Source organism: Pieris brassicae, chromosome 5 (assembly GCF_905147105.1).
Source record: "Pieris brassicae chromosome 5, ilPieBrab1.1, whole genome shotgun sequence".
NCBI classification, from domain to species: domain Eukaryota; kingdom Metazoa; phylum Arthropoda; class Insecta; order Lepidoptera; family Pieridae; genus Pieris; species Pieris brassicae.
The window spans coordinates 13,143,850-13,167,833 of NC_059669.1; the positions used below are offsets into that span (position 1 = coordinate 13,143,850).

General features: G+C 34.9%; 1 protein-coding gene across 1 annotated transcript in view; it reads left to right on the forward strand.

Annotated features, from left to right (window-relative positions):
- The window catches only part of LOC123710065 (nuclear pore complex protein Nup88), a 110,045-nt gene that overhangs the window by 64,690 nt on the left and 21,371 nt on the right, over window positions 1-23,984 (forward strand). Inside the window, exon 2 of the mRNA XM_045661752.1 lies at window positions 7,616-7,785. Within this exon, the coding sequence (XP_045517708.1) occupies window positions 7,616-7,785 (170 nt within the window). The remainder of the gene's footprint in view (window positions 1-7,615; window positions 7,786-23,984) is intronic.

Sequence of the window (23,984 nt, forward strand, 5' to 3'; positions counted from 1 at the left end):
ATATAGCTAATATTACTGGAACCAAAGTGCGATAGCTTCCTTGGCAGCACGCCAGATAACTAATGATTACCTTCTAACTTTTACATTCATAATAACGGTATCAGATAAATTAAAAAGATTTTTTACTGTATTTAGGTCCTTTAAGAACAATTGTCGTTGTTGGATATTTCATTTTTTTATAGAACAAAAGGTGGAAGGCCTATCGAAATTTGCCCGCTCCGAAACCCTAAAACCATAAATCGTATTTGTTCAGAAAATTTTCAGGAAATTGATTCCAAATAGTGGAAGCTGTCCAGTAATAAAGGTTTCGTACAATATAAAATTTCATAAAAATTATTTAAAAGCAGATGCAATCTGTGATCACGATCCATGTGGTTGGCGCCGCTGCGTTATTTTATTAGCAACATTAGTTCCATAGAAATACGGAATAACGTCGTTAGAAACTTTGATCGAAAAAAGCGTGTAGGAAATATGGAAATTTCGAAATTCCAACAGAAGTTATTGCGCATTCCGCTAACTTCGACATAATAAAGTGAAAAATCTGCATACTCCATCCGTCCACCCCCAATAAACCGATACGAGACCGTCTAACTCCTCATTTCATTTTCCAAACTTTTAATCTCAAAGTGCCCGTGAAAGAAAAATGGTAGCTTTAAGGAAATCGCCAACGCCACCTATTATCAACTCCTGCAACTTTGGTAATTTTTTCAAAGCACTTTAGACTTTTGAAAATCGACTTTATTTACTGAAAATAAGGTTGTATGTGGCTCGATATTGATGTGGGGGTTATGACGAGGCACGCGAGACGGATTGTTACAGAAGAGTCATAAAAAGTAAGATATTAATGTATCGCGGGAGGCATTAGACGGTCGCTGGATCGATTCCTATGCATAAAAAATGCTAATGGCCCTAGAGAGAGAACATTGTGCTGGCGTCGTTGATTTATGCGTTGAGTTTGGCGAACTATTCGCTAAGGTGGTTCATGAGGTGTGTAGGATAATACTGTGGATTTTAAAGTTATTATTTTTGTCGTTAGTTGGGATTGTGGTATCTAAGTAATCTATGACCTTACATTATTACTGTTAGTAACACCGGTTCATTGACGATTAGTATTTTCAAATAAAACCTGGCTTTCTGTATCGATATTTTACAGTATAAATATGAACGAAACAGTGTCACAATCGCTACTACTTATAACTTATAATTAGTTTACGAATGTTTTGTGTCATTTACTTTCAGGTGGCAACGAAACATTTAACTTTGGAGGCCTATACCTATAATATTAAAGAGACTATCTTGCGTCTTTTAAGTGAATGCAATAAAAAATTGCTTTTACCTGTGTGCATAAATATAACGAAACATTGGTGGTTCCACAGTCAAAACCGTTTACGGCGATATCGTTTAGAACAGCATACCGGTTATATTGACCAAAATCAAAGGTCGCGCCTAAATTCTATTGTATTAGGTACTTAACAACGTCATCGGCCGTTACGATCCATACTACTATCTACCATCGGTTGTTAGAACCAAATATGAGAAGTCCTTTCGATGTCTTTATAACAGATTTTGTCAGATTTCTGTAGTGACTTGTAATTGAAAATACAGCAAGTACATATCGGTTAATATATTATGTGTTATTAATGTATTAAGGTGATTATCTGGTTCATTGTTATATAACCCATTGAATACTGAAATCTTAGGTTTAATTTTTTTATATAAATAAATCATTACAAACTCGTATATTATTTTCAAATCATCTTACCGCTTCAATGCACATTGATCACTTCTCTCAAATGAAGTTTGAAAAACCCAGGTAGGTGGTGGGATTATTTATGAAAATCCTCGGCTAATACACAGATAAGCCCTAACAAATAAGAGCTTGAAGCGCTGCCGGCCTCCGATACGAGCTGGCGCAGCGCCCGACCGCCTATCGCTATTGTTTCGGAATATACGAATTTAATATCTCACTTGGATTTACTATTGGGATATTATCTATGGTCATCAAGTTCGTAGGGAGTACAATACTGGCAATTATTACAAAGAACTCAATTAGTTATTTATTTACAATGTCAAAACACACCGTAGTCATAAAGTGTACCTGTGGGAGCCTTTTTTTAAAGTTCAAGCCTTTATGGTCTTTCCCAGTGTTTCCCAACCTGGGGCCTCACAGTGGTGTACATCTATTTTTAAGGGGGCTGTTAAAAAATTTATTTTAATATTGGAATATTTTTTGAAACTTTACGTACAGTTTTTCAGTAAAAATTTCCTAGTCATTTCTTTCTAAAACCTTATTTAAGTTTCTTAAGTGAACAATTAAATTATTTACATAAATAGAAAAATATTTCAGATGAATAATTAATGTAATAATACTTTAATATACAGGATATCATCTTTGATATTTTCTTAGTGACTATGTAGCCATCACTGGCTACGCATACTATCCGACTTTGTCACAATCACAAAACTACGTATATTATGTAAAAATGAGGTTAATGCAAGATCAAGAAGAATTACTTTTTAGACATGGCAAGACATAGCATAAAAATAAAATAAATTATAAAAACTTTAAAAAGTACAAATTACTGTGTATTGAAAATATTGTACTAAATTATTGAAGCTTTTAAAAAATGTGTAGACATTTTTAAAAGTTCTTGTTGGAGCTCGTGGCGCCATCTCGTATGGAGTAGTAAAAGCTAATAAAGGTTGTATTTGTACGAGGTTGGGAACTTGAACGCAGAGTTACATTAATCAAAATTTACGTCTGTAACGACTTTGATCAAAAATTATAAGTTCTTATAATTAAGGTTAAAATTTTATAAATTATTGTATAGCTGTTTAATTTTTCAAAACAACACATGACAATGAAACATGTTTCTCGCTAATACTTGTTACATTTTATTCTATACGTGATACGATAAAAAATCTCCGTTAATCCTATATATCTATATTGGCCATAGTATCTAATATATGTAATACACAAACACCGCATCGCCATAATCCAAAACCTGTCATTTATATTCCGTGCAGAAATTAAAAAATATCAAAACAAATAATTATTTGAGGGCAACCCGAGCGGTATAATCTTCGCCGTAGCTCCCGGTCACGTAGACTGAAATGGCGGAAAAAAATCTGTGCCGGACACCGATCGCGATACACGGACAGACGCGGTTTGAATATTTATATATTATTCGAAATAAAATATAGATAAGCTTTTAATCTAATTCTAGTACGTGCTGACGTGTTGGATGGCTTTGAGGCTCGGGAGTAAAAAAACAATTTCCAGGATTTTATTCTGTCAAAGACAAGTGTTTGCCCTAAGGTCATTATAAAAAGGTAGTTATCAATAAACTTAGAGTTTAAAATGAAGTTTATTTAAAATAGTGACGGAGAGTTTATTGCAAGTCAGTATACCTACATGAATAAATGATTTCTTTAATGAACAGAAGACAAACGGACAGGAGTAAATGATGTAAAGTGATAATCGCGAGAGATGTTGCGGTTAGGCGCAACGTCAACATCCAGTCCTCATTAATTAATCAATTAAAAATAGTAATTATAGAAGATACGGAATAAAAAGTAAATAACAGACATTAGTAGTGAAATATAAATCACAGGAAAAGATATTTTCTTCCTCGGAACTGGCATTAAACCCTGGACACGATGGCAGGGGCAGTATAGTGTTATTATTATTATTTTTAACTCTCCGCCCATGGACACTCAATGCCAGAGGCATGCGAGTGCGTTGCATTTTAAAAATTGGTACGCTTTTTTCTTTAAGTGGAATTGGTTCGGAAATACTTCAGTGGGCAGCTAGTTCCACATAGTTGTTGATTTTTGCTATCCACATAAAAGTACGAATATATTGCTAAAATGATTTAGGTACAATTTAGAAAGTTCTATTTAAAATTCACGCACTTCTTTATGGTTGAACAAGGGTGATCAGAGCTTAATTTAAATAATATAAATTAAAATATTGTTCCCTCTAAATCCTATCCTTTAATTGTATCAGCTTAACATGGTACGTGGAACGTAACTCGGCACCGCGGCCTTTTTTATTGTCCTTGCGGTAAAAATTTGCATATATAATTTTGTTTTACAGCTCAATACATTGGAGAGGTAATCGTGTGAGGTATGGGGCTTAATTTTTTCTCATAACGACCCCTTTGTATTTTATTGGCGATAAAATTTATTATTGATTGCGGGTATTTTAATATTTCACGCAATTGTGTCGTTACGCGCCAAGCATTTTATGGAGTGTGGCGATATTGAGGCTTTGTTTCATAACAATGGCGAGACGAGATTTTGAGAATGCTTTCAGTTGCATCTTATAATGAATCTTAGGCGAGTGTCTACACGCCACTCACATAATGCCTTGTTCCATGACGTTTTCCATATTATATGAAAAACAATCTAGACTTTCTTTATACTAATAAGTATATTAAAACTAACCTAACTTACCGATTAACAAAAGAGTCCAATAACACTACTTTCAGTCTCTATTAAGGGTAAGACACTCTGTTCTTATCTATTTTTCCACTTACCAATGTTCAGCACGTTACACTCACACTAATACAAATGGTTTTCTTTTTCAATCTGAAAGTATAGAAAATAAAATTTACATACAACCACCACAGGAATAAAATCCACAGTATTAAGATATTTGGTGAAATGTGTAAATTAATCCTTTCCCCATATAATTCGAAGGCATTACAGTTCGCGGAGTCAACCGTTCGGAGCTGTCAGGAGGTTTTCATCGCCTGAATTTATAGGCGCGCAGCGGTGACCACACCGCACGGTGTTTTTGTTTGGTTCAAGTACCAGCGATTCGTTTGAAATAAATTGATGTTAACATATACCTATGTAACAATAATCGGTTAATAAAATCTAATTCTAGATACCCTAGGAATCCTATCATAACATTTGTCCCTACTTTCAGACGAACGCGTTTAGGCCAAAACTTACCGAAACTAAACCGAAACCTAGATCGAGTATTCTGATAAATCAGCTAAGTCTGGATATCCATAGTTGCTTCCCTTACACTTTAAAATCAGTTTTCCTTTCGTGTCTTATGTTTGCCTATAAGTGCTTGTCACATTCAGTATTGCATTTTTTTTGTACTCAGTATAAGAGTTCCGAGCGTTGGCAAGCTTTTATAAATAAATAAACAAACAATTCTACCCGCATTTACTACAAATAGTATCGCCATTGTATCGCGAATGAGACATCGCATCTTATATCGAAACCATTCATTTTATGTGTTTCCAATAAAATATCAGCATAATTATACTTATGGATAACATTTCTTATCTCGTATATATATATTGTTTACAAATAATACTACTTACAGTCTCTATTAAGGCCATTCTTGTCTATTTCTCCACTTACAACTAAGCACTTATAATGGTTTTGTTTTTCTATTTGAAAAAATAACTATAGGAATTAAATCCACAGTCTTAATTATTAGTATTACCTTACTTAACAAACTTATTCCGAACGCTAAGGATACAATATACAACTTTTCGACCACTTGGTTAGACTGATTGGGTCGTCCTTTAGCTCAGAGGAAGAGCCTTTCCTCCGGCATGTAAAACCAAATTAATATTAAAATAAAATTATAGTTTAAACTGAGAACTTGTTTTGAGTTAAAATAGCTAAGTACAAATTTATTATGGATAATGAAGTGCGTAAGCAATCATTTCGCTGGCATTATAACCGCGCCCTCCCGGCCAAGGTAATAAAGACAGAGAGAATTCGCGAGGGTTAACGTACTTTTGTTTCTTTTCCATAATCACTGGTTAATGCAGTTCTCTTTGTAATCCTTCTAGATAATACTTTGTCTCCCTTTAATCTATAAATACAACATTTAGAGGTAAAATATATTAAGAGTTATTGTGTAACTTGTTACGAAATTATTACGTTTTAATGCTTTTAGCTACATAGTAATGTTAATAGTCTGATGTAAAATTAGTAAATCTTTAAAACCTTTATCTTTATCTGGACGGGATCTACCCTGACCAACTCCTTCCGCTTGACCGTATTCAACGAAGAGCGGTTTGATTCGTCAACGACCAATCCTTTTTTGAGCGGCTTGATCGCTTGGCGTTGCGTAGAGATGTGGGGTCACTCTGCATTTACCATGGAGTGTTCAGAGGAGTTGTTCGAATTAATACCTGTAGTTGAGTTTCATAATCGGACGTGGAGGCAGAATACGAAATTCAGAATTCCACCCATAGCATCTCGACGTCCGTTGTGGAACTGAGCGTTTTTTAAGGCATTTGCCCCGTGCCACCACTATGAAGAACCAGCTGCCCACTGCAGTATTTCCGAACCAATTCAACTTAGGGTCCTTCAAGAAAAGTATCAATGCTTAAAAGGCCGGCGCCGCACCCGTGAGCTCTCTGCCATTGAGTGTCTATGGACGACCATACCGATGAGCCTCCTGCCCGTTTGCCCCTGTTTCAATAGAAAACCATACTTTTGATCTTACATTAATTATTTTGTCATAAAGGATGCAGCCCATATTCTAAATCTAGTGTTATATATCCATACGAAGCTATCATAGTGTTATTCTAGAGCCATGAGGCATAGCTTAATTTCATAGACTATGGAGCGAACTTTTTCAATTTCCTCCCATGGCCGGCATCAAACGTTAAATGATTAGAAGGAAACGAGATACCGGCACTTAATGAGAAATGAGGGAAAAAATATAATAATAGAGCCACGTTGTTTTATTGATTAAAAAACTTTACTAATCACATTGTTAGATAGTACGGTATCGCTATACTTTGAAATTGCTTTGAAATTATTCTGAAGTGCTTAATTGTGTTTGCGGTTTTTTGCGTTTATTTTTTTATACATGCGTCTTTACTTAGACATCATGGTGCATTACGATCTAGCCTAACTTAAGACTAATAAGTAATTTAAAAAAAAACACCCCAATTTCAATGGAGAAGACAGCCTTAAATTATCAAACACCTGGGATCCAATAATATCCAAATTAAAACCCCAACACAAACATTTCGAAAATAGAGGACACCGTGAGTCATTTCTGCAAAAACCCGTCATCTTTAACATAAGAAAGTTAACAATAACACTACTTACAGTCTCTATTAAAGGGAAAACTTCTTGTGTTCTATTTCACTCACTGTTTAGCACTTCAAACTAACAAGAATTCACTAGTTAAAATGGTTTTGTCCTTTTCAGTCTTCTCACTAGGCCTAGACATTTTTTAAAATTAAATTTATGAGATTATGTGGCAGACGAATTTCTAGTTGTCAGTCATACTTGAGTACTCATTATTTTTATTCCTTAAAATTTGAGTTTTAAGTAATTGAAGTAGGTCTTCAGGTATCGAACTTAGAGTCCTTGGTTTTTGGTGCACTTGTACGTAATTTAATTTGTTTTAAATATATTATATATTACGAATATTTAAATGTGTAAATTTTATGTGTTTTTTACATTCATAGCTGGATTAAAACTTTAATTTAAAAGAATATTACCTGCATCTACGGTTGCCTAAAAAATCAAAAGTTAATTATCTTGTATGTACTTTTTGAACAAGAGAAAAATATTGTTAACAATTTCGCTTGTTCCTCATATAAATATCTATTTCCAGAAGCTGCACCTACTGTCACCGCCAGCTTTTCCCGTAGAGCGTCTCACCAGCAGTGAGTGTGGGACGCGGCTATGCGTGTGGGGTTCGCGTGGTGTTACCATCGCTGAGCTGCCGACTAGATGGGGCCGAGGCGGCTTGTTCGAATCAGGCAATCAGACTGTGTTATGCAAGTAAGTAGCTAAATCTATCTATGTTATTTATCTATACCGCAAATAAACAAATGGTATATATATAAAACTTTTGTGCATGTTCGTAATTAAAAACCTCAACGGCTGGACCGATTTTGATTTATTTTTTATCTTCATGTGGAGTCGAGAATGTCTTGCATTATAAGATTTTTGTATGTAAGACGTGTGTACAGGACAACGTCTGTTGGATCCGCTATACATATCATTTTACCTGACAATGGCCCAAATACATATCTAATACAAAATCATAAAAACAAATCTAATTTTCTATCGTGTTTTTTAAACGAAGTCGTTGGAATATATATATATCTAAACTAGCTACATATACATTTATTCGAGTATTATATTCGATTAAGTCCATGGCATTATGTTTAACATTACTCGAACTGCTATGGAGTGACGGCCTCCTCTAAATTCTTCCAGCTGTCTATATCCACATACAATAATCCAATCAACATTGGTAACACCCGAAACAATGGTAGTCGCTAGGGATCGAACTGAAATTCCGAAGTACAACGCTTTTTCGTTTCATCTTTAATCTTTGGAATATTGACTTACTTTGACTTAATGTCCTATAACCCCTAGGTGGGGCAGAGGGCGTCCACAGTGAGTCTCCAATTCTTCTTCAATCTTTGGAATATACATACTTCAAAATCATTTCTTCATATAGGTAACACAATGTACACTTATGAATATCACAAATGAAATATATATTCAATGCGTCTAATTTTACATTCACTGCCAGTTCTCAAATCAAGGGCGTAGAACGGAAGAGAAGAACGGAAGGCAATAAATTCTACACCACTCTTTTTAATCGCCAAGGTTTTTTGTTTTATACAACGTTTGTAAGGAGCTGCTACCATTACACCATGTTTCACGTGATATCTTAAATAATTAATAATATAATTAAAAACAAAGATTTGTCCTCTATCAGCAGGAGACATGGTGAAATGGGATCACGCACTTACATTCTCGTGGATACAACTCGCAATACTTGGGTCACACGCTCAAAGACTTTAAATATCTCTGTATGAAAGTGTCCCAGTGTCCACTAAACCCCGTAAAGGGTGTTCTCATTATCAAACTAAACAGGTTGGATCTAATAACCGTAGATAAGTTAGCAAGAAAGCAAGCACGTAAGCATCGTGTATTTTCTACTATCACGGTAAATTTTGTTACCTATTAAACTCCTCGAAGCGGCTATAATGTTAGCCTGAGGTAACGATTAAGCCAAAGATTATTCTGTAGATCATGTATTTGTAGATGTGACATCCATGTACAGTAATCGCCCCTATAGGAAATCGCGTTGTTGAAGTGATTTTTTTAACGATACAATTGAAGCAGATGCAAAGGTACGGAAAACGAATTATGGACTTTAGAAATCATTATAAATTTCATACTACAGATATATATATATAACCGTAGATGTTGATCAAACATTTAAAACAAAGGGAAAATTTCATTAATATAGGTAACGTTAATTATGATGCAGTAATGTCTAAATGCTCTCTAATGTGATATTACTTGAAGCCCTACGATACATTAACTAAGTCATACAGAATGCGGCGCCATACCTCCTTTTTTTATTGTGACAGAGAGCAAACGGGCAGGAAACTCATCTGGTTAAATGACCGCCTACCTATGGACACTCAAATTGCTAGAAGGCCTGCTCCATTCTTGAAGGATTGGTTCAAAACACTTCTGTGGGTTCACGTAGTGGTGGCGGTTATAACTCAGTAAGCAATTTTGCTGTTGCAGATATTAAAATAAATACTCTCAGAGACACGCAAGCTGCGGTATTATGTATAAAAATCCCCACCCCGCCCTACTTCATCTATATCTCAGCGCGCTCGAGTCACCACTCTTTTGTACATGTTATTAGGCGGGTATATCTTGATATTTGCATATTTCGGCAGTAAAATTAATTCGAAGATTTGCCCGCATCCACGGCAGTCGCCCCGTCTTGGGGATGTTTTTGGATTTGTGCATTCGCTTCGAGATAAACCGATACGGTCTTTTTGCTTTTCAATTATATTTAAAGGGATTCTGTAGATAAAGTTCAGATGATTCGTCCAATCTTCTATAGTAATAAATTTCAGTTCTATTATATCACTGAACTATTGTATTGATACGTGAAAAATAAATCAAATGTCAATAACAACTGAGAATCAATTAATTTAAATATACAATAATCGTAACCTTGATAGTAATAATAATAATTAAAAATTAAAACAAATTTTAAAAGTTTGGTTCCTGTGGTACCGTTGCCAGCTTGATGTCATAATTTTAGAGTATCATTGAAAAGCCCTGACTATTTATAACAAAAAAATATTCCTACCTACCTTGTACCTTGGCTGGCAGCTACTGTTGGTGCGCCATCAAAAGCGTTCCTAATTTGTATTTAAAAATAATGGTTGACTATACAAATTTACGAAACTCAAACCCAGCTTAATCCATTTAGAAGATATGGTTATCATCTTATGGTATAAAAATAACACTAGAGTATAGAGCAACATCGACTTATGTTAATGGCAGTAAAAGGCTGCCTCGCAATAATCCCTACAACTAATATTAGCAATAAACAGCCCCTTTCGACTAATTATCTTAAGATCCTACGGCTGAACTTAGTCTGAGACGCTCGCGAAACTTGCCAACGATTGCAAGGATGTTTTTATTGGGCGAAAGCTGTGTAAGGGGAATTGCTGATATTTAAACTTATTCATAAATAGTTGATGTTTCGCTATCTTAATTTACTGAGTGAGTGTTGTCTTATCAATTAATTGTTAAGTAAAAAGATTTTTTGTTATCGAAATACAACTGGATTTTAGAAATAAGTATTCTATAAACTATAAATTTGTGGTTGATTTTTAGAAATATGTATAACGCAGACCATGTTGCTTTCCGTTCATCTAATTTCTCCACCATTCATACAAAAAATTAAATATTTTAAAAATTTAAGATTTGAGTCGATTAGTAACACCTTTCGCCATCCCCATCTCCAACAATATTATATATATACATATATATGTGTGCGTCAAAACAGAATATTCTTAGTGTTCAATGTAAAGGTAATTATTGTCGCAGACGGACCTCAAACAACATCCTTTACAAATAGAAGGCTCGCTTTACAATTTGTTACTTGTTTCACTGTTTACATTCGATTGTGAGGACGATAAATTGTTAAGCAGCAAACATTTTTAATTGTATCTTGTTTATTTATTTATACGTTACACATATTTAACAAACATTCAACGGTCGGAAACGCACTCACGAATCCTTTGGTATTATCCATATCATATGAGAGTATCCATATCACATTACTTAATATCTGATGAGCCTATATAGATATAGCAATAACGGATTGTATATAAGACTAGTTGATCCGGCAAACGTCGATTTTATGTATATTATTTCCAGGAAACATTTTTTTCTTTCAATAAAAATAAGATAGAAAAAAATTTTTTGACGTGGACATCCCTTATCACTTAGGGGTTTGAAAGATAGCTAGTTGCTGATTCTCAGACTAACTGAATATGCATAAAAAAATTCATTAGCATTGGTCGAGCCGTTTCGTCGGAGTAAGGGCACGAATAATGTGACACGAAAATTTTATATATATAGGGATAATATTAAGGCATTAAAAATCAATAACAATTACAGAATTATATGTATTCTATAAAAATACCAATAATATAAAGCCACGTTATAATATTTACCCTTTCCAGCCATCTACTTTGACATGACCCAAACTAAGAACTTGAATACAAACATTCAGAGATCAATAGATATCGTCATAATCCTTTGACCACCAAATGATCCTGTAATACTCAATTACGGCTAACCCTGATTTACCCGACCGATCCAATTTGTAAACCTTAGCCAATCGAAGTTAACATCAGGGCAGTATAGCCCCTACGCCACGGCAATAAGATCTATCGAAAACGACAGTCACCTTCCCGATATTGCGTAGTCATGCGAGTGATGACCGTAGCGAGAAAAGTGTTTCGCAGATATGTACCTTGTGTTAATGGGATTGGGTTGAAATTGTTACGTGCAGTTCCGAAGGAATGTTCTTCCTTCAATCAGACCACAAACTATTTTATCTCACGCCCGTGACAACGTTAATCTTATTAGGATCTATTGGAATTGAAAACGTGTATTGGGGATGTCTTTTGGTTAAAACAATTGCATGTAATGTTAAACTATTTTTATAATCATAAATTGGCTTATTTTCAATAGTAGGCTCAAAGGCTTTTATTTCACAATATTTTCAATTTGTTTTGTAAACGGCAGGAGATTAAAAGGTAAAAGGCCGGCAACGCACTCGCGAGCCCCCTGGCATTGAGAGTGTCCATGGGCGGCGGTATCACTGAACATCAGGTAAGCCCCCTGCTTTATATAAAAAAAGATGGCTCACCTGATGTTTTATGTTTATTTCATCTCATTCTTTCTAGATATCTGCGTATCCTTTATTGGCAAAGGCCTCCTCCAAATCCCGCCATTCCTGTCTGCACTGTGCCACTCTCTGCTTTGTACAACCTGCTGTTTCCTTAATATTCTCTCCACCTTCTAAATTGTCTTCCCCTTTTACATTTATAGTTGGGCACCAGTTTCATACTTCCTTGTTCCACTTTTTTGTTTTTTACCATTACCACTTAAGTTTATTTATTTTCGTTGTGACATCTGCTACCTTATTTATTCTTCTTAATAATCTATTCTTAATTGTATATATTTTCTTTCCTAACATACATCGTTCCATCGACGACACACCTGTTTAGTGCGCCCTCACTATATCACCAATAAATACGCAAGTGAATATGATTAGTAACTATTAACTCGTATAATGCCTCAAAAACTGTTATAGGATTTTTAAGATCTTCCTATTTAAAAACCTACTTGTACTACATCATTTCACGATGTATAATTTCTTTGTTACTTATTACAATTATAGGGTTTGTTTCACACAGCTTATACTTGAACCTACCTTATAAAAATACAGAATAACACGGTCTCTAGAACTCGTGCGAGTCGGCATAAAATCCACAATCTCTAGAATCCACTAAATCTCACCGATTGAGATTGATTTGGGGCTGATTCCGGACTTGCTTAAACCAATTTGGCGTTTAATCCGCACCGTGAATCGAGTATTAGGGATACGACCCGACGCCTTCAGGACCCATATATTAATTGACTTGTGGCTTCACCTATTGGCTGGGATTTATTTGAAAATACTTCGTAAAGAAAACGTATACGTTTACATAACAAGACACGGTCTTATGGATTTCTAGAGTTTTTGCTTTGTCTATGATCTGTGAACTAATATTTTCGATTAAATCATTTGAACTATTACTTGTTGAGCTTTGAAAAATCAGTGTTTGGGTGCTACGGCGTAGAGGCTTATGTCATACCCGTTGAAATTTTTCAAGGCAATTTTTGCCGCGTACCACCGCTATGTGGAACCAGCTGCCCACTGAAGTATTTCCGAACGAATTCGACTTAGGGTCCTTCAAGAAAAGATCGTACCAATTCTTAAAAAGCCGGCAACGCACTCGCGAGCCCTCTGGCATTGGGAGTGTCCATGGGCGGTGGTGTGGCTTAATATCAGGTGAGCCTCCTGCCCGTTTGCCCCCTGTTCTATAAAAAAAAACAAAAGAAATAGCTACAATGATATAATACTTATTTATTTATTTGCATGAATATGGTACAAAAATGTTTTGAACAATATAAACTTCGCATATTCTGCCACTCATAATGGCGTGCAGATTTGTCAGACATAATATAAGATAAAATTTAGGCCAACTCTGCAAAAGTATCTATAGGTCAGACATATTAATCATTACAATTTTACAGAAATGATACAAATCTCGTATAAACGAATCTTTATATTACAACTGAGTGTTCTAATTAACATTATCTGTTTATGTTTCGTAGTTTAGGCAACGCACGTCTTAATCTCATAGACAGCACAACAAATAGTCAAGTGGCCGATGGTTAACTAAATTCAGTTTGCACAGGACGTGACCACTAGACCGGATGGGCAAACATTCTATTACAAGTGAGATGTAATCTTGGTCAAGTTAGTGGACTTTAGTAGTTTGAGATTTATAATCTGTGGATTTATGTGAAGATACATATAGAACGATACAAAAATATATATTAAGTTGCCAAAAGACATACATATATAAAATGTATGCAAGAGAATGATTGTATGCCTAGTTGTTGCGTGTTATCAATCGGAAGTTGTGTCGTTCTAATCCCGCTTTCTGCTATTTTAAAATAGGGTGTTATGCGGTACTTGCTTTTACGGTAAAGATCTACAACTAACCATTAGAAAAGCAGTATGTCGCAGACCAGAAAATTGTACCAAGTATGATAAAAAATAGGGGTCTAAATAATTTTCTAGCAAGGACGTGTTATTCTTAGTTTTTGTGAAAACAAGTAAAAAATTAAGGATTTATTGACCTTGATTTTGCATTTTTCCTCAAGGGGCGAAATTTCCCACGGCCCAAGTATTCTAATCGCTGGAGTGTCGATTTTCGAGATCACAAAAGTCCCCTTTTTATCCCTTTCCTTTAGGGAGCTCCTTAAGCCGGCCACTGTCTGTATCGATGGCAAATTGGGGTTGCCACTTCTTAAGGGATCCACTGAGGCTTGTAAGGTATTTTTTATTGGATCCCGATTTATGTTGGATTTTATTTAAGCAGATGTAAAGAGGGTGCGCACGTCCATTCTCAATTGATATTTGATTTATTTATGGAAATGCTTTTTTTATATGGAATGATGTTGCCCTTCCAAATATTTTTATCTTTTTTAATAACACCTTTATAATGACGTTTTTTGAATATTATAACTGTATTGGTAGCTTTTAAGAGCAAGGATTTTTATTTTATGCGCACAAACATGGTACAAGGTGGACAATCATATGGAAAGGATATCTGTTAAAATAAACCGAGAAATTAAGAAGGCGCAGCGCTAATCAGTACCACGCAACTTCCTCACAATCGAGTAGCCTGCAATATCGCAGCACACAACTAACGAGGGGGACTCTTTCTTATTATAAATCCGCCGATACATGGATCCGCCAAGTATCCACGCATATACACTGTAAATACATAGTTATATAGGAAAATAACAACAATATGAAACGGCAAAGTTTCTAAAACGTCGAGTACGCAAGGCGAAGATGATGTAGAAAATGTCCACCGTGTTTCAGCACTAAATGCGACACAGTCTTGATTATATATCCGTAGCCGTAGGTCAGAATATGATAAGTCATACTGAGCAAAAATGTACTTATCATTGTCTGATCTATGACCACAGATATTGATACCAAATTGGCCCGGTCTATATTATAACTGAGCAACAATGTAAGTGGAATGTAGATACGAAAGAGCATTTATAAAAATCACCGCGTATAATGTAAACATACCGGCACAATGATGGAACTCGGAATAGCCGTTTAATTGCAACATAAACACGTAAAATTAACGTAAGTTTCAAAGTAAAACTTCACCGATGAAATTTCACAGGTGGTTTCATTCAGCAATTAACGATGCCACAATCCGGCGGTTTTAATTCCGAACAAACGCTGTCCGCAAACGAAAAACATGCCGACCGAGAGGGTATGTGATGAAAAAGGCCCAATGTCCACACACTTGAGGAATAGCAATGGAAATTACACGCGGTCGCGGCTCGTAATATCATTCCGCGCGAGTCTTGAAATTAAATTTCGCATGAAATGAAACAAAACACAAAGAAATTGGTACAAAGGTTGAGTGAGACGTGGTTTGTTTTACGTGTATGAAAATTCCTAATCAAATTACCTTTTGTTATGGCCAGCCGCTTCACTTGTAATGCAAGATGAATTTTATTACTCGCGCCCAGTATTTGTCCTGCTAATAAGCTATGTAAATTGTGTTTGTGCAATTGCTTTGCAAAAATTATGTTTCGTATGGGAGTGTGTTTTGGTAACATTTACATTTTATCAGTAAGAAAGCATAAGTGACCACATGACTGTGCTGAATTATTTATTTATATTTATATAAAGGATTGTTTTTAACAACGTATATTCTATTTGATATCAATGTTCTACTATTTGCAACTTTACAGAAATTGATTAGATAAAGTTAAATTAGATAAAGTTTAACAAAAGGCTTTTACTATCATAGACATGACACATAATAAAATTATTTCATTTTACCTTATTACTACTAAGATTATAACAGAATTTCCTTAATCGTAACAGATTTATTATTATCATTGTTATCGTTATTATATATTTTTGTTATTAATGGCTTCGAATCAACTGTGGTAGGGACCAGAAAAAGATGGCACATAACGAAAAAATCTGATGCGTAACGTTTATTTCCAACGCCGATAAAGAAGCTTTACTTCAATAATCTTTATTCATTTCAAATATAATATCAATATTTGAGAATGTCTACCTTCTTTGGTCGACTAGAGAAAAGCTTTCTAAAAATATCAATTTATCATGGAAACAACGAAATTGTATATATGAAAAAAGCAGTGGATTGGTTGACTTCCGATTTATTGTTGGATTTCTCCGATAGATGCCAAAAAACAAACCAACTTTTTCATAGTAATAATTCATCAAGTAATCGTAATAAGCTGATTTACATACGCTCCGGGGTAAATTAATATTATCACATATCCGGTCGGGCTGGGCTCTGGAAGAATTTTTAATGGCGCGCCTTAATTATTTGCCGGCGGGAACCGCACTAAGTTCCATTCACATTAGAGATTTCATTTTTGCTCAGTGAGCCTGACCGTTGAATTATTAACTGCACCGCCGAAAACTGAAAATTGCCGAGATCGTATGCCGGCACATATTTATAACCAGTTCGGTGAGGGATTCAGAAACCGTTTCTACATTATGAAAGGAGCTAATTAAGCGGCCGGCGTTGAGTGTTATTAATAATGGACCGCTAGGACGGAGTGCTATGATGCGCTTTGACTGAAAAATCTGTGATAATGACTCGAAATGTGGCGTTCCACACATTATCAATAGATGATTTATTAAAAAAATTCAAAACAGTTTGAAACCTAGGGGATGTTCCGAGGTAGTAATTACGTAGCGAGACGGTTTGATAATTTAAACAATATCAACTCGTGATTTATATATTCCAATTATTCTTTATGACTCTATATGCAATCCATTTGCAACGCATTATAATTTTTTTTGTAAACTTTGCATTCTTTAGTACAGGATTTTCTCATAGAGACGATGAGTGGACTTTCTTTCTATGTGCGCATTTAACATTCGCTGGAATGCTAAATGAAATCGTGAGGAAACTGGCATGGTTTAGACCCAAAAGTCGGCGTGTGTCAAGCATAGGAGGCTGATTACCAACTTGCCTTAGGTAATTGTCAAAAGAATAGATTAGATTATATTGTCAAATGATCATGAAACAGATTCTGAAATCTGAGGCCCTTGCCTAAAAGGTTGAAGCGCCAATGCTTATTTTTATATTCACTGTAATTGTCGTGTATTTTAGAATATATAGATTGTATTATACTGTAGAAAATACATTATATATGAGGTGATCAACATTAAATCATAAGTAATACATAAAACTAATGTGACACAAAAATGTGATGACATCAAAATGACATCTACTAAGGTACACCGCACCGTAATAATTCTGTTCTGTAAGATTACAAAAACGGCCATCGATAAATTAAATACACCTCAATAAGGCTTTAATGAGAAAGGATGCCACTAAAAGGTAACATGGAGGTACGCGAGTTCGCTAAAGGGCGACGAGGGGGAGCCTTATCCAATATTTATTAACTTATTTCAAAGAAAATCGTATAATTAACACCTTACCTCCTCCATCCTCGCGTAATAGACTAATATTATAGACTTGCCTTTTGGTTTATAGATGTAGTAGAGTCTAATGTTATTATGATTATATTTTAGATATGTTGAATGACAATATATCTTAGAAAATTTATGATTTTTTGTAACTAGATTAGATTTTATCATAATTGTTCTTTTTAATAAAACGCAAGTGTTGCTACAACCTTATTTAGGCCTGGACCTCAAATTTCTGTGTCTGTTTCATGATGCTTTGTCAATGTAATAGGCAAGTAGGTGATCAGCCTCCTGTGTCTGACACACGCAATTGACTTTTTGGGTCTAAGGAAAGTCGGTTTCCTCACGATGTATTCCTTCACCGTTCGAACAAATGTTGACATAGAATAAAACTCCATTGGTGCCTCGATGGGAATCGAACCTACGACCTCAGGTATGAAAGTCGCACGCTGAAGTCACTAGGCTAACACTGCTCATTCACAACATAAAAATGATAAATAAGTCCCTTATTCTACTTTTAGTGTACAAGTAAAATTTATAAGCAGGTTTCTCGTAGAAGTCGACTTTGTTGTCTTATATCAGAGTACTATAAAATGAAAAAGTATATTTAGACAAATACGCAAATTAACTGTTTTCATACACTTTGCTTTAAGCCATACACTAAAAGAATACGAATCCTTAATACATAAAAATACGATAATACAGCCGCGTCTGCGTAGGAAATCTACGCCACAATTAGTATTCAGTGCGCACCGTGTGATCCGCGCCTAATGAGCGTGTGTCGTATTTTTGAGTTCACCCTTTGAAACGAAGGAAAATATGCTAATGAAACGGTTAAGAAATGTCTTGTGGCTGTGTTTTGATCGACCCACGCTGTTGATTCTAAGTAGCTCTTTCAGTCGCTCATTAAAGATCTTGGCTATCATAATACTTAAAATAAATAATAATATAGGAATGAATTCATGAGATTTAATTAACTTCAAGTTAAGATTTCAAAAGTTCTTGCTGCCTTGTCAAATCGTAATCGCTAATTTTGTATTAAAAGTAGTAGTCCTTATAATCACTAACAACTTTAGAGATAATTTAATGTAATTGGTACGTAAGGTTAAAAAATAAGCAAAGCAAAGTTTTGAACCCATTATTTATATGGACATAATCATTTATATCATAATCACAAGCTTCAGTAAATGAGATGAACACGAACAAAAACTGGAGGTCATAATAATATTACACATGTATATACAATTCAGTCAGAAGGGAAGGAATCAGTTTACGTCTTAACTGTTAACACTGTATCATTATAGTCTATCGAAGATAATAATTCTTCATAATGAAAGGCTACTTGACGTAATCACAAGTGTACGCGTGTTATTTGAGACTTCAATGCAAAAATCAATAGATTGTAATAATTTATTATTAAGGAAGGCAACGGGCCTCTAATCAATCTCTTGTCAGGAAAAACGAAATTGTTGAGATCAAAAAGTGATAAACTTACATATAAAGCCGAACAAAGAAACATAGTCATTAAAAAAGGCATATGGATCACGATAATTACTAAATAAGATTATATCTTAAGAGTTCTATTCCTTTGCAATAAACAAAAAGCTATCAAAATATATCGATCCGAATAATTAAATTTAAAATACGGAGGCGTTAATGAAGGCAAAGCAAAGAATTAAGGTGTACCCGCGGGGCGCATCCGCCCCAAGGTTCTATCAAGGTGAAAATTACTGCCGGCCCCTGTTAACGATTGATTGGAATTATTTATTTACCAAGATGAAGTCGAGATACGTACGAAATTTGGCCTTTAAGAAAATGTATCTGCTGGTATTCTTTAGCTTTTAGGGAAACATTGGCAACCCAACGTATATAATGGAGAGGTTTTATGATTTATTTACAGGAAATTTAGTTGTTTTAATCTCACACCAAGTTATAATATAACTTTTCCACTCCTCAATACGTCGTAATTGATATTGGTTATGGGCAATTGAACATCTCAATCCAACTGTGACTGAGTAATTATGATTAAGCCAGATGTAGCGGAGCTACTACATACCGTAGCATATCCTTTATGGCTTTATTTTATCAAAAAATTGTTGATTATGTACTTGTAAGTATTTTTACTATATCTTATAGCATATTAAAAATTCGCTCGAACGGTGAATGAAAACATCGTGAGGAGACCAGCTTGCCTTAGGCCCAAAAAATCGACGGGAAGTGTCAGGCACAGGAAGCTGATTAGGTACTTGCCTATTACATTGGCAAATGATCAAAAATAGAGATACATAAATCTGAGGCCCAGATCTATAAAGGTTGTAACGCCACTGATATATATAAATATATATATGTACGTAAATGTACAGTCACGATCGAAAATATTCAACATACAATGATTCGCACGGACGGGTTATTAGGCCTTATCACCGCATCTTGTCATTCACAGTTACGATACAACATAACAGCCGGTTGAGGGCGCAAATTCGAATCGACATTTCGCACAGAGACCGTAAAAACAGCCTCAAAAGTCAACGAGTTGGAAAAGAAATGATTTTTGGATTTTGAACCTTATCCCATTGTGATACAAATGTGGTTTCTTGATCGAAATGCAATTGGTTTGTTGAAGGAACAATGTATGCGTTTGAATTATTTAGATAAGTCTTATTCCATTTACCGCACGGTGTGGTTGTTGTTATTTTTTACGATACCAACTCGTATGTAACATATATTTAAGTGGTTAATATTAATATGTTTAAAAGTACAAGATTTATAATTAACTATTAAGAATATCTTAATCTTTTTTACATGTTAATAAACCAATTGGATTGTTTAAGTTGCAAATAATTACATAACGTTTTGAAAAAGCAATGAATTCCAAATTCGTATTCGTAATTCCATCTACTTATCAACTCGTAACAGCTAACGCAAAAAAAATTGAAACGAATTAGCAAACTTACATAGGTGTACGTCGAAGACATTTTTCCCACTTGCCCGGCGGGCCGGCACCGTAAATTAAAATGTGAATAATTAACACGAGAACACCCTGACCTCTCCCCCACCGGGTGGACCCCACCCCCTCCCCCCTTCGCTTCCAAATGTATTAGTTTTAAGCTTCGGATGCGATTTGGGGTGCAATGCTGTTAAAGTTCATAGTTAACATTTTTAAATGAGAATTCGAATATTTTAAGTCTTTGTATTTATATATTATTTGTACTGTTCTTGTCTGTTAAGTAATTATAAAGTATAAATTATTCAATCCATTATAAATACTGTGGAATCTCTGTAACTCGAATGTCACGGGAAATGCAAAAAAAATCGAGTTGACGAGTTCTCGACTTAACAAGAACTTCGAGATACATATGATTTAACTGGTGAAATTTCGACTTACAGAAGCGCGATTTCTATGTGTGTTTTTGTATTGAATGCATTCATTCATTACACGTGTACAATAGAAATATTAATATATTAGAAGCTACGAACCCGAACATGCATTTCGGATTTTTTGCTACTATTTCGGGGAATTCCAAGTAAGACTATATATATTTTACTAACTACGACTTACGAAGTCTCTGTTTTGTAATTCGAGTTATTGAGTATAAATATGTATTATAAACACTTTGTAGGGAAATTACATTTTATTCGAGTAACAAAGTCTAAATAATTCGAGATACCACGTATTTAGAGGTTCTAACGAAGTTTGAGTGATAGAGATTCTAATGTTTATATATATATATATATATATATATATATAGTAAGATTACAGCAAGTGTGTATAGTGGCTTGAGAACAAATTCAAATCTTTATAGCATTCGTTATGTTCATATGACGACGGAACATATCATAATTTTGTTACAATAGGGACCTTGTCTAGATTCTATCATTCAGATACTCTGCAACGGTTTAATAACATTTATTATATAATTCCTTTAACAATTTTATAAACCACAAGTGGTTGGTTTCATTCTTTAAATTTTCCGGCAATTTATTATATATTTTTATTGAGGAGGTTGATGGGATCAGATGGGACATGTGTTTGAATCACAAATGGACGTTTCTGGTGTAACCGTACGTTGAAGGGAACATCGTTATGAGACCGGCATGGCTGACTCAAAAAAGTTGACGGCGTCTATCAGGCACACAAGGCTGACCTATATGTCTATTTAAAACGTATTATGACCGTTTCGTCATACAGAGGTCAAGACTTCAGAGGTTGTAGTACCTTAAGTGTTCAGTTGCTATGCCTCATAGTTTCTCAAAACAATTTTTCAGTTCGAATCAGTACTTATGATATTAGCAGAATCAGGTCAAAATTCGATTATGTTTGAATAATGATAGTAATGTTTGAAAAATAATTACCTTATGTCCAAACAATTCATTGCTAAGCAACATTTTATCATAACTTAAAATCCTACCCATAGTCAAAGGTCTCGCTCGTTAGTACAGAGATGTAGATGGTGTTGCGTAGACATGTGGAGTCATTCCGCATCTTCTACCGCCTTTACCACGAAGATTGTTTACAGATTATTCGGATTAATACCTGCAACTGAGTTTCATCATCATATGAGACAAAATACGAAATTCCACCAAGTTTTCAAGGCAGCTTATTCGCACATGTGGATCCAGCTGCCCACTGAAGTATTTCCGAACCCATTCGACTTAGGGTCCTTCAAGAAAAGAGAGTATCAATTCTTAAAAGCCCGGCAGCGCCCTCGCGACCTCTTTGACATTAAGAGTGTCCATAGGCAGTGTCCGTGTGCGGTAGGTATCACTTAACATCAGGTGAGCATCCAGTTATATATTTGTGTCCTTATATATAAGAAATATCACTCGAAGCCTTAAGCAAATGAACAATACAATTTCTAGCGAAATTAATTTCCAAAAAATGATCTAGTACTAATATCGAGGGTAGCAACCCCAAGAGACGAGACGCATGCATATTAAATGTCACGGACAAAATAGAATAAATGAATAATCATATTTTTCTATTCATTCAACCCCCTTGATTAATCGCCAATGCTATGTGACCCGAACGGCATCACCGCTAAGTATGTTTTCTTGTTTTTCTAAATGGCTTTTTCTCACTTATTTCAATACAAGTTTTGATTTTAACTATTAATTTTATACTTCACTAATATAAAACAAATTTTAAAAAAATTGGGCCCTATACTGTACCTTTAACGCTGGTATTTTCTCACGATTTGCGATACCTATTCGTTGAGCGAAGAAAACCAGCTGAGGTCACCAGTATCTACCAGGGGTCAACTCAAATCTTTAATAAGCCCGCACGTTATTGTAAATACTGCATATGTAAATTAGGTTCTATCAGATTAAATTCACGTTATAAATTATACCACTCTGACCTGTCAGACATAGGTCATCAGTCGGTATGTATTGTAACTTATGTATAATCGCTTAGTCTGAAACTCTCTTGTATAATTTAATTTACTCCACAACCTATCAGATATATTAATTCTTTTATATATATAATGTATAAAAAATACTTTATAAGTGACTGTTAATATAATTGTCTTTGGTTAAAGAGTGAAAAAATGTATTTTAAAATTCGATTTTTGTTCCATTCAGTTAATCTACAAGCTAAAATGTGTTAGCATGCTTGAGGTCGGAGGTTCGATCCCCGGCTGTGCGCAATGCAGTTTCTGTCTAAGTGAGCACTTAACATTCGCTCAAACGCTGGACATCGACTTATTTCTAAAAAATCGTCGTGTGAACTACAGGAGCCTATGCTGATGAAACAGATACAGAAATCTGAAGCCTAGACCTAAAAAGTTTGTAGCGCCACTGGTTTGTTTGTTTTACTTAGTAGGCCAAATTTAAGATTTTACAAGACTAAAATTTGTAGTTGTAATTCTCCAATTTTATAGACTAATTTATCAAGAACAAGTAAAGGTAACTGTAATAAAATATGGAATAAAATCATAATTAAAATGGTATCGTTATTCAAATTTTATTAAAATCGTCCAAATATTATCACACAATTTATGTTTGATTGCACACCGTACATCATTCCGAGGTTTTTATTGGCGTTAGAAAAAAAGCGCCAATCGCCACAGAGCATTGTCCAGTTCAAATAATCGTAAATTCCGAACCGGCTGAATATAATAAATTGCCGATGAGATCTGAGTGCCAACATTTCGGCAAAATCTTGGCGCAGTTGAAAAACTCACGCTAATACCTAATTTATTTTAATAATACGGGCGAAAATCGCGCGGCTGTGGCTTTTTGGATGCCCGATACGCTCGTATCCGTGTCTATTTGCACTTTGTACCCTTTGTTGTGGGCTTTTTTTCGGTTGTTTCCGAGTAAAGGCTGATAGAACACGTTTTTCAAA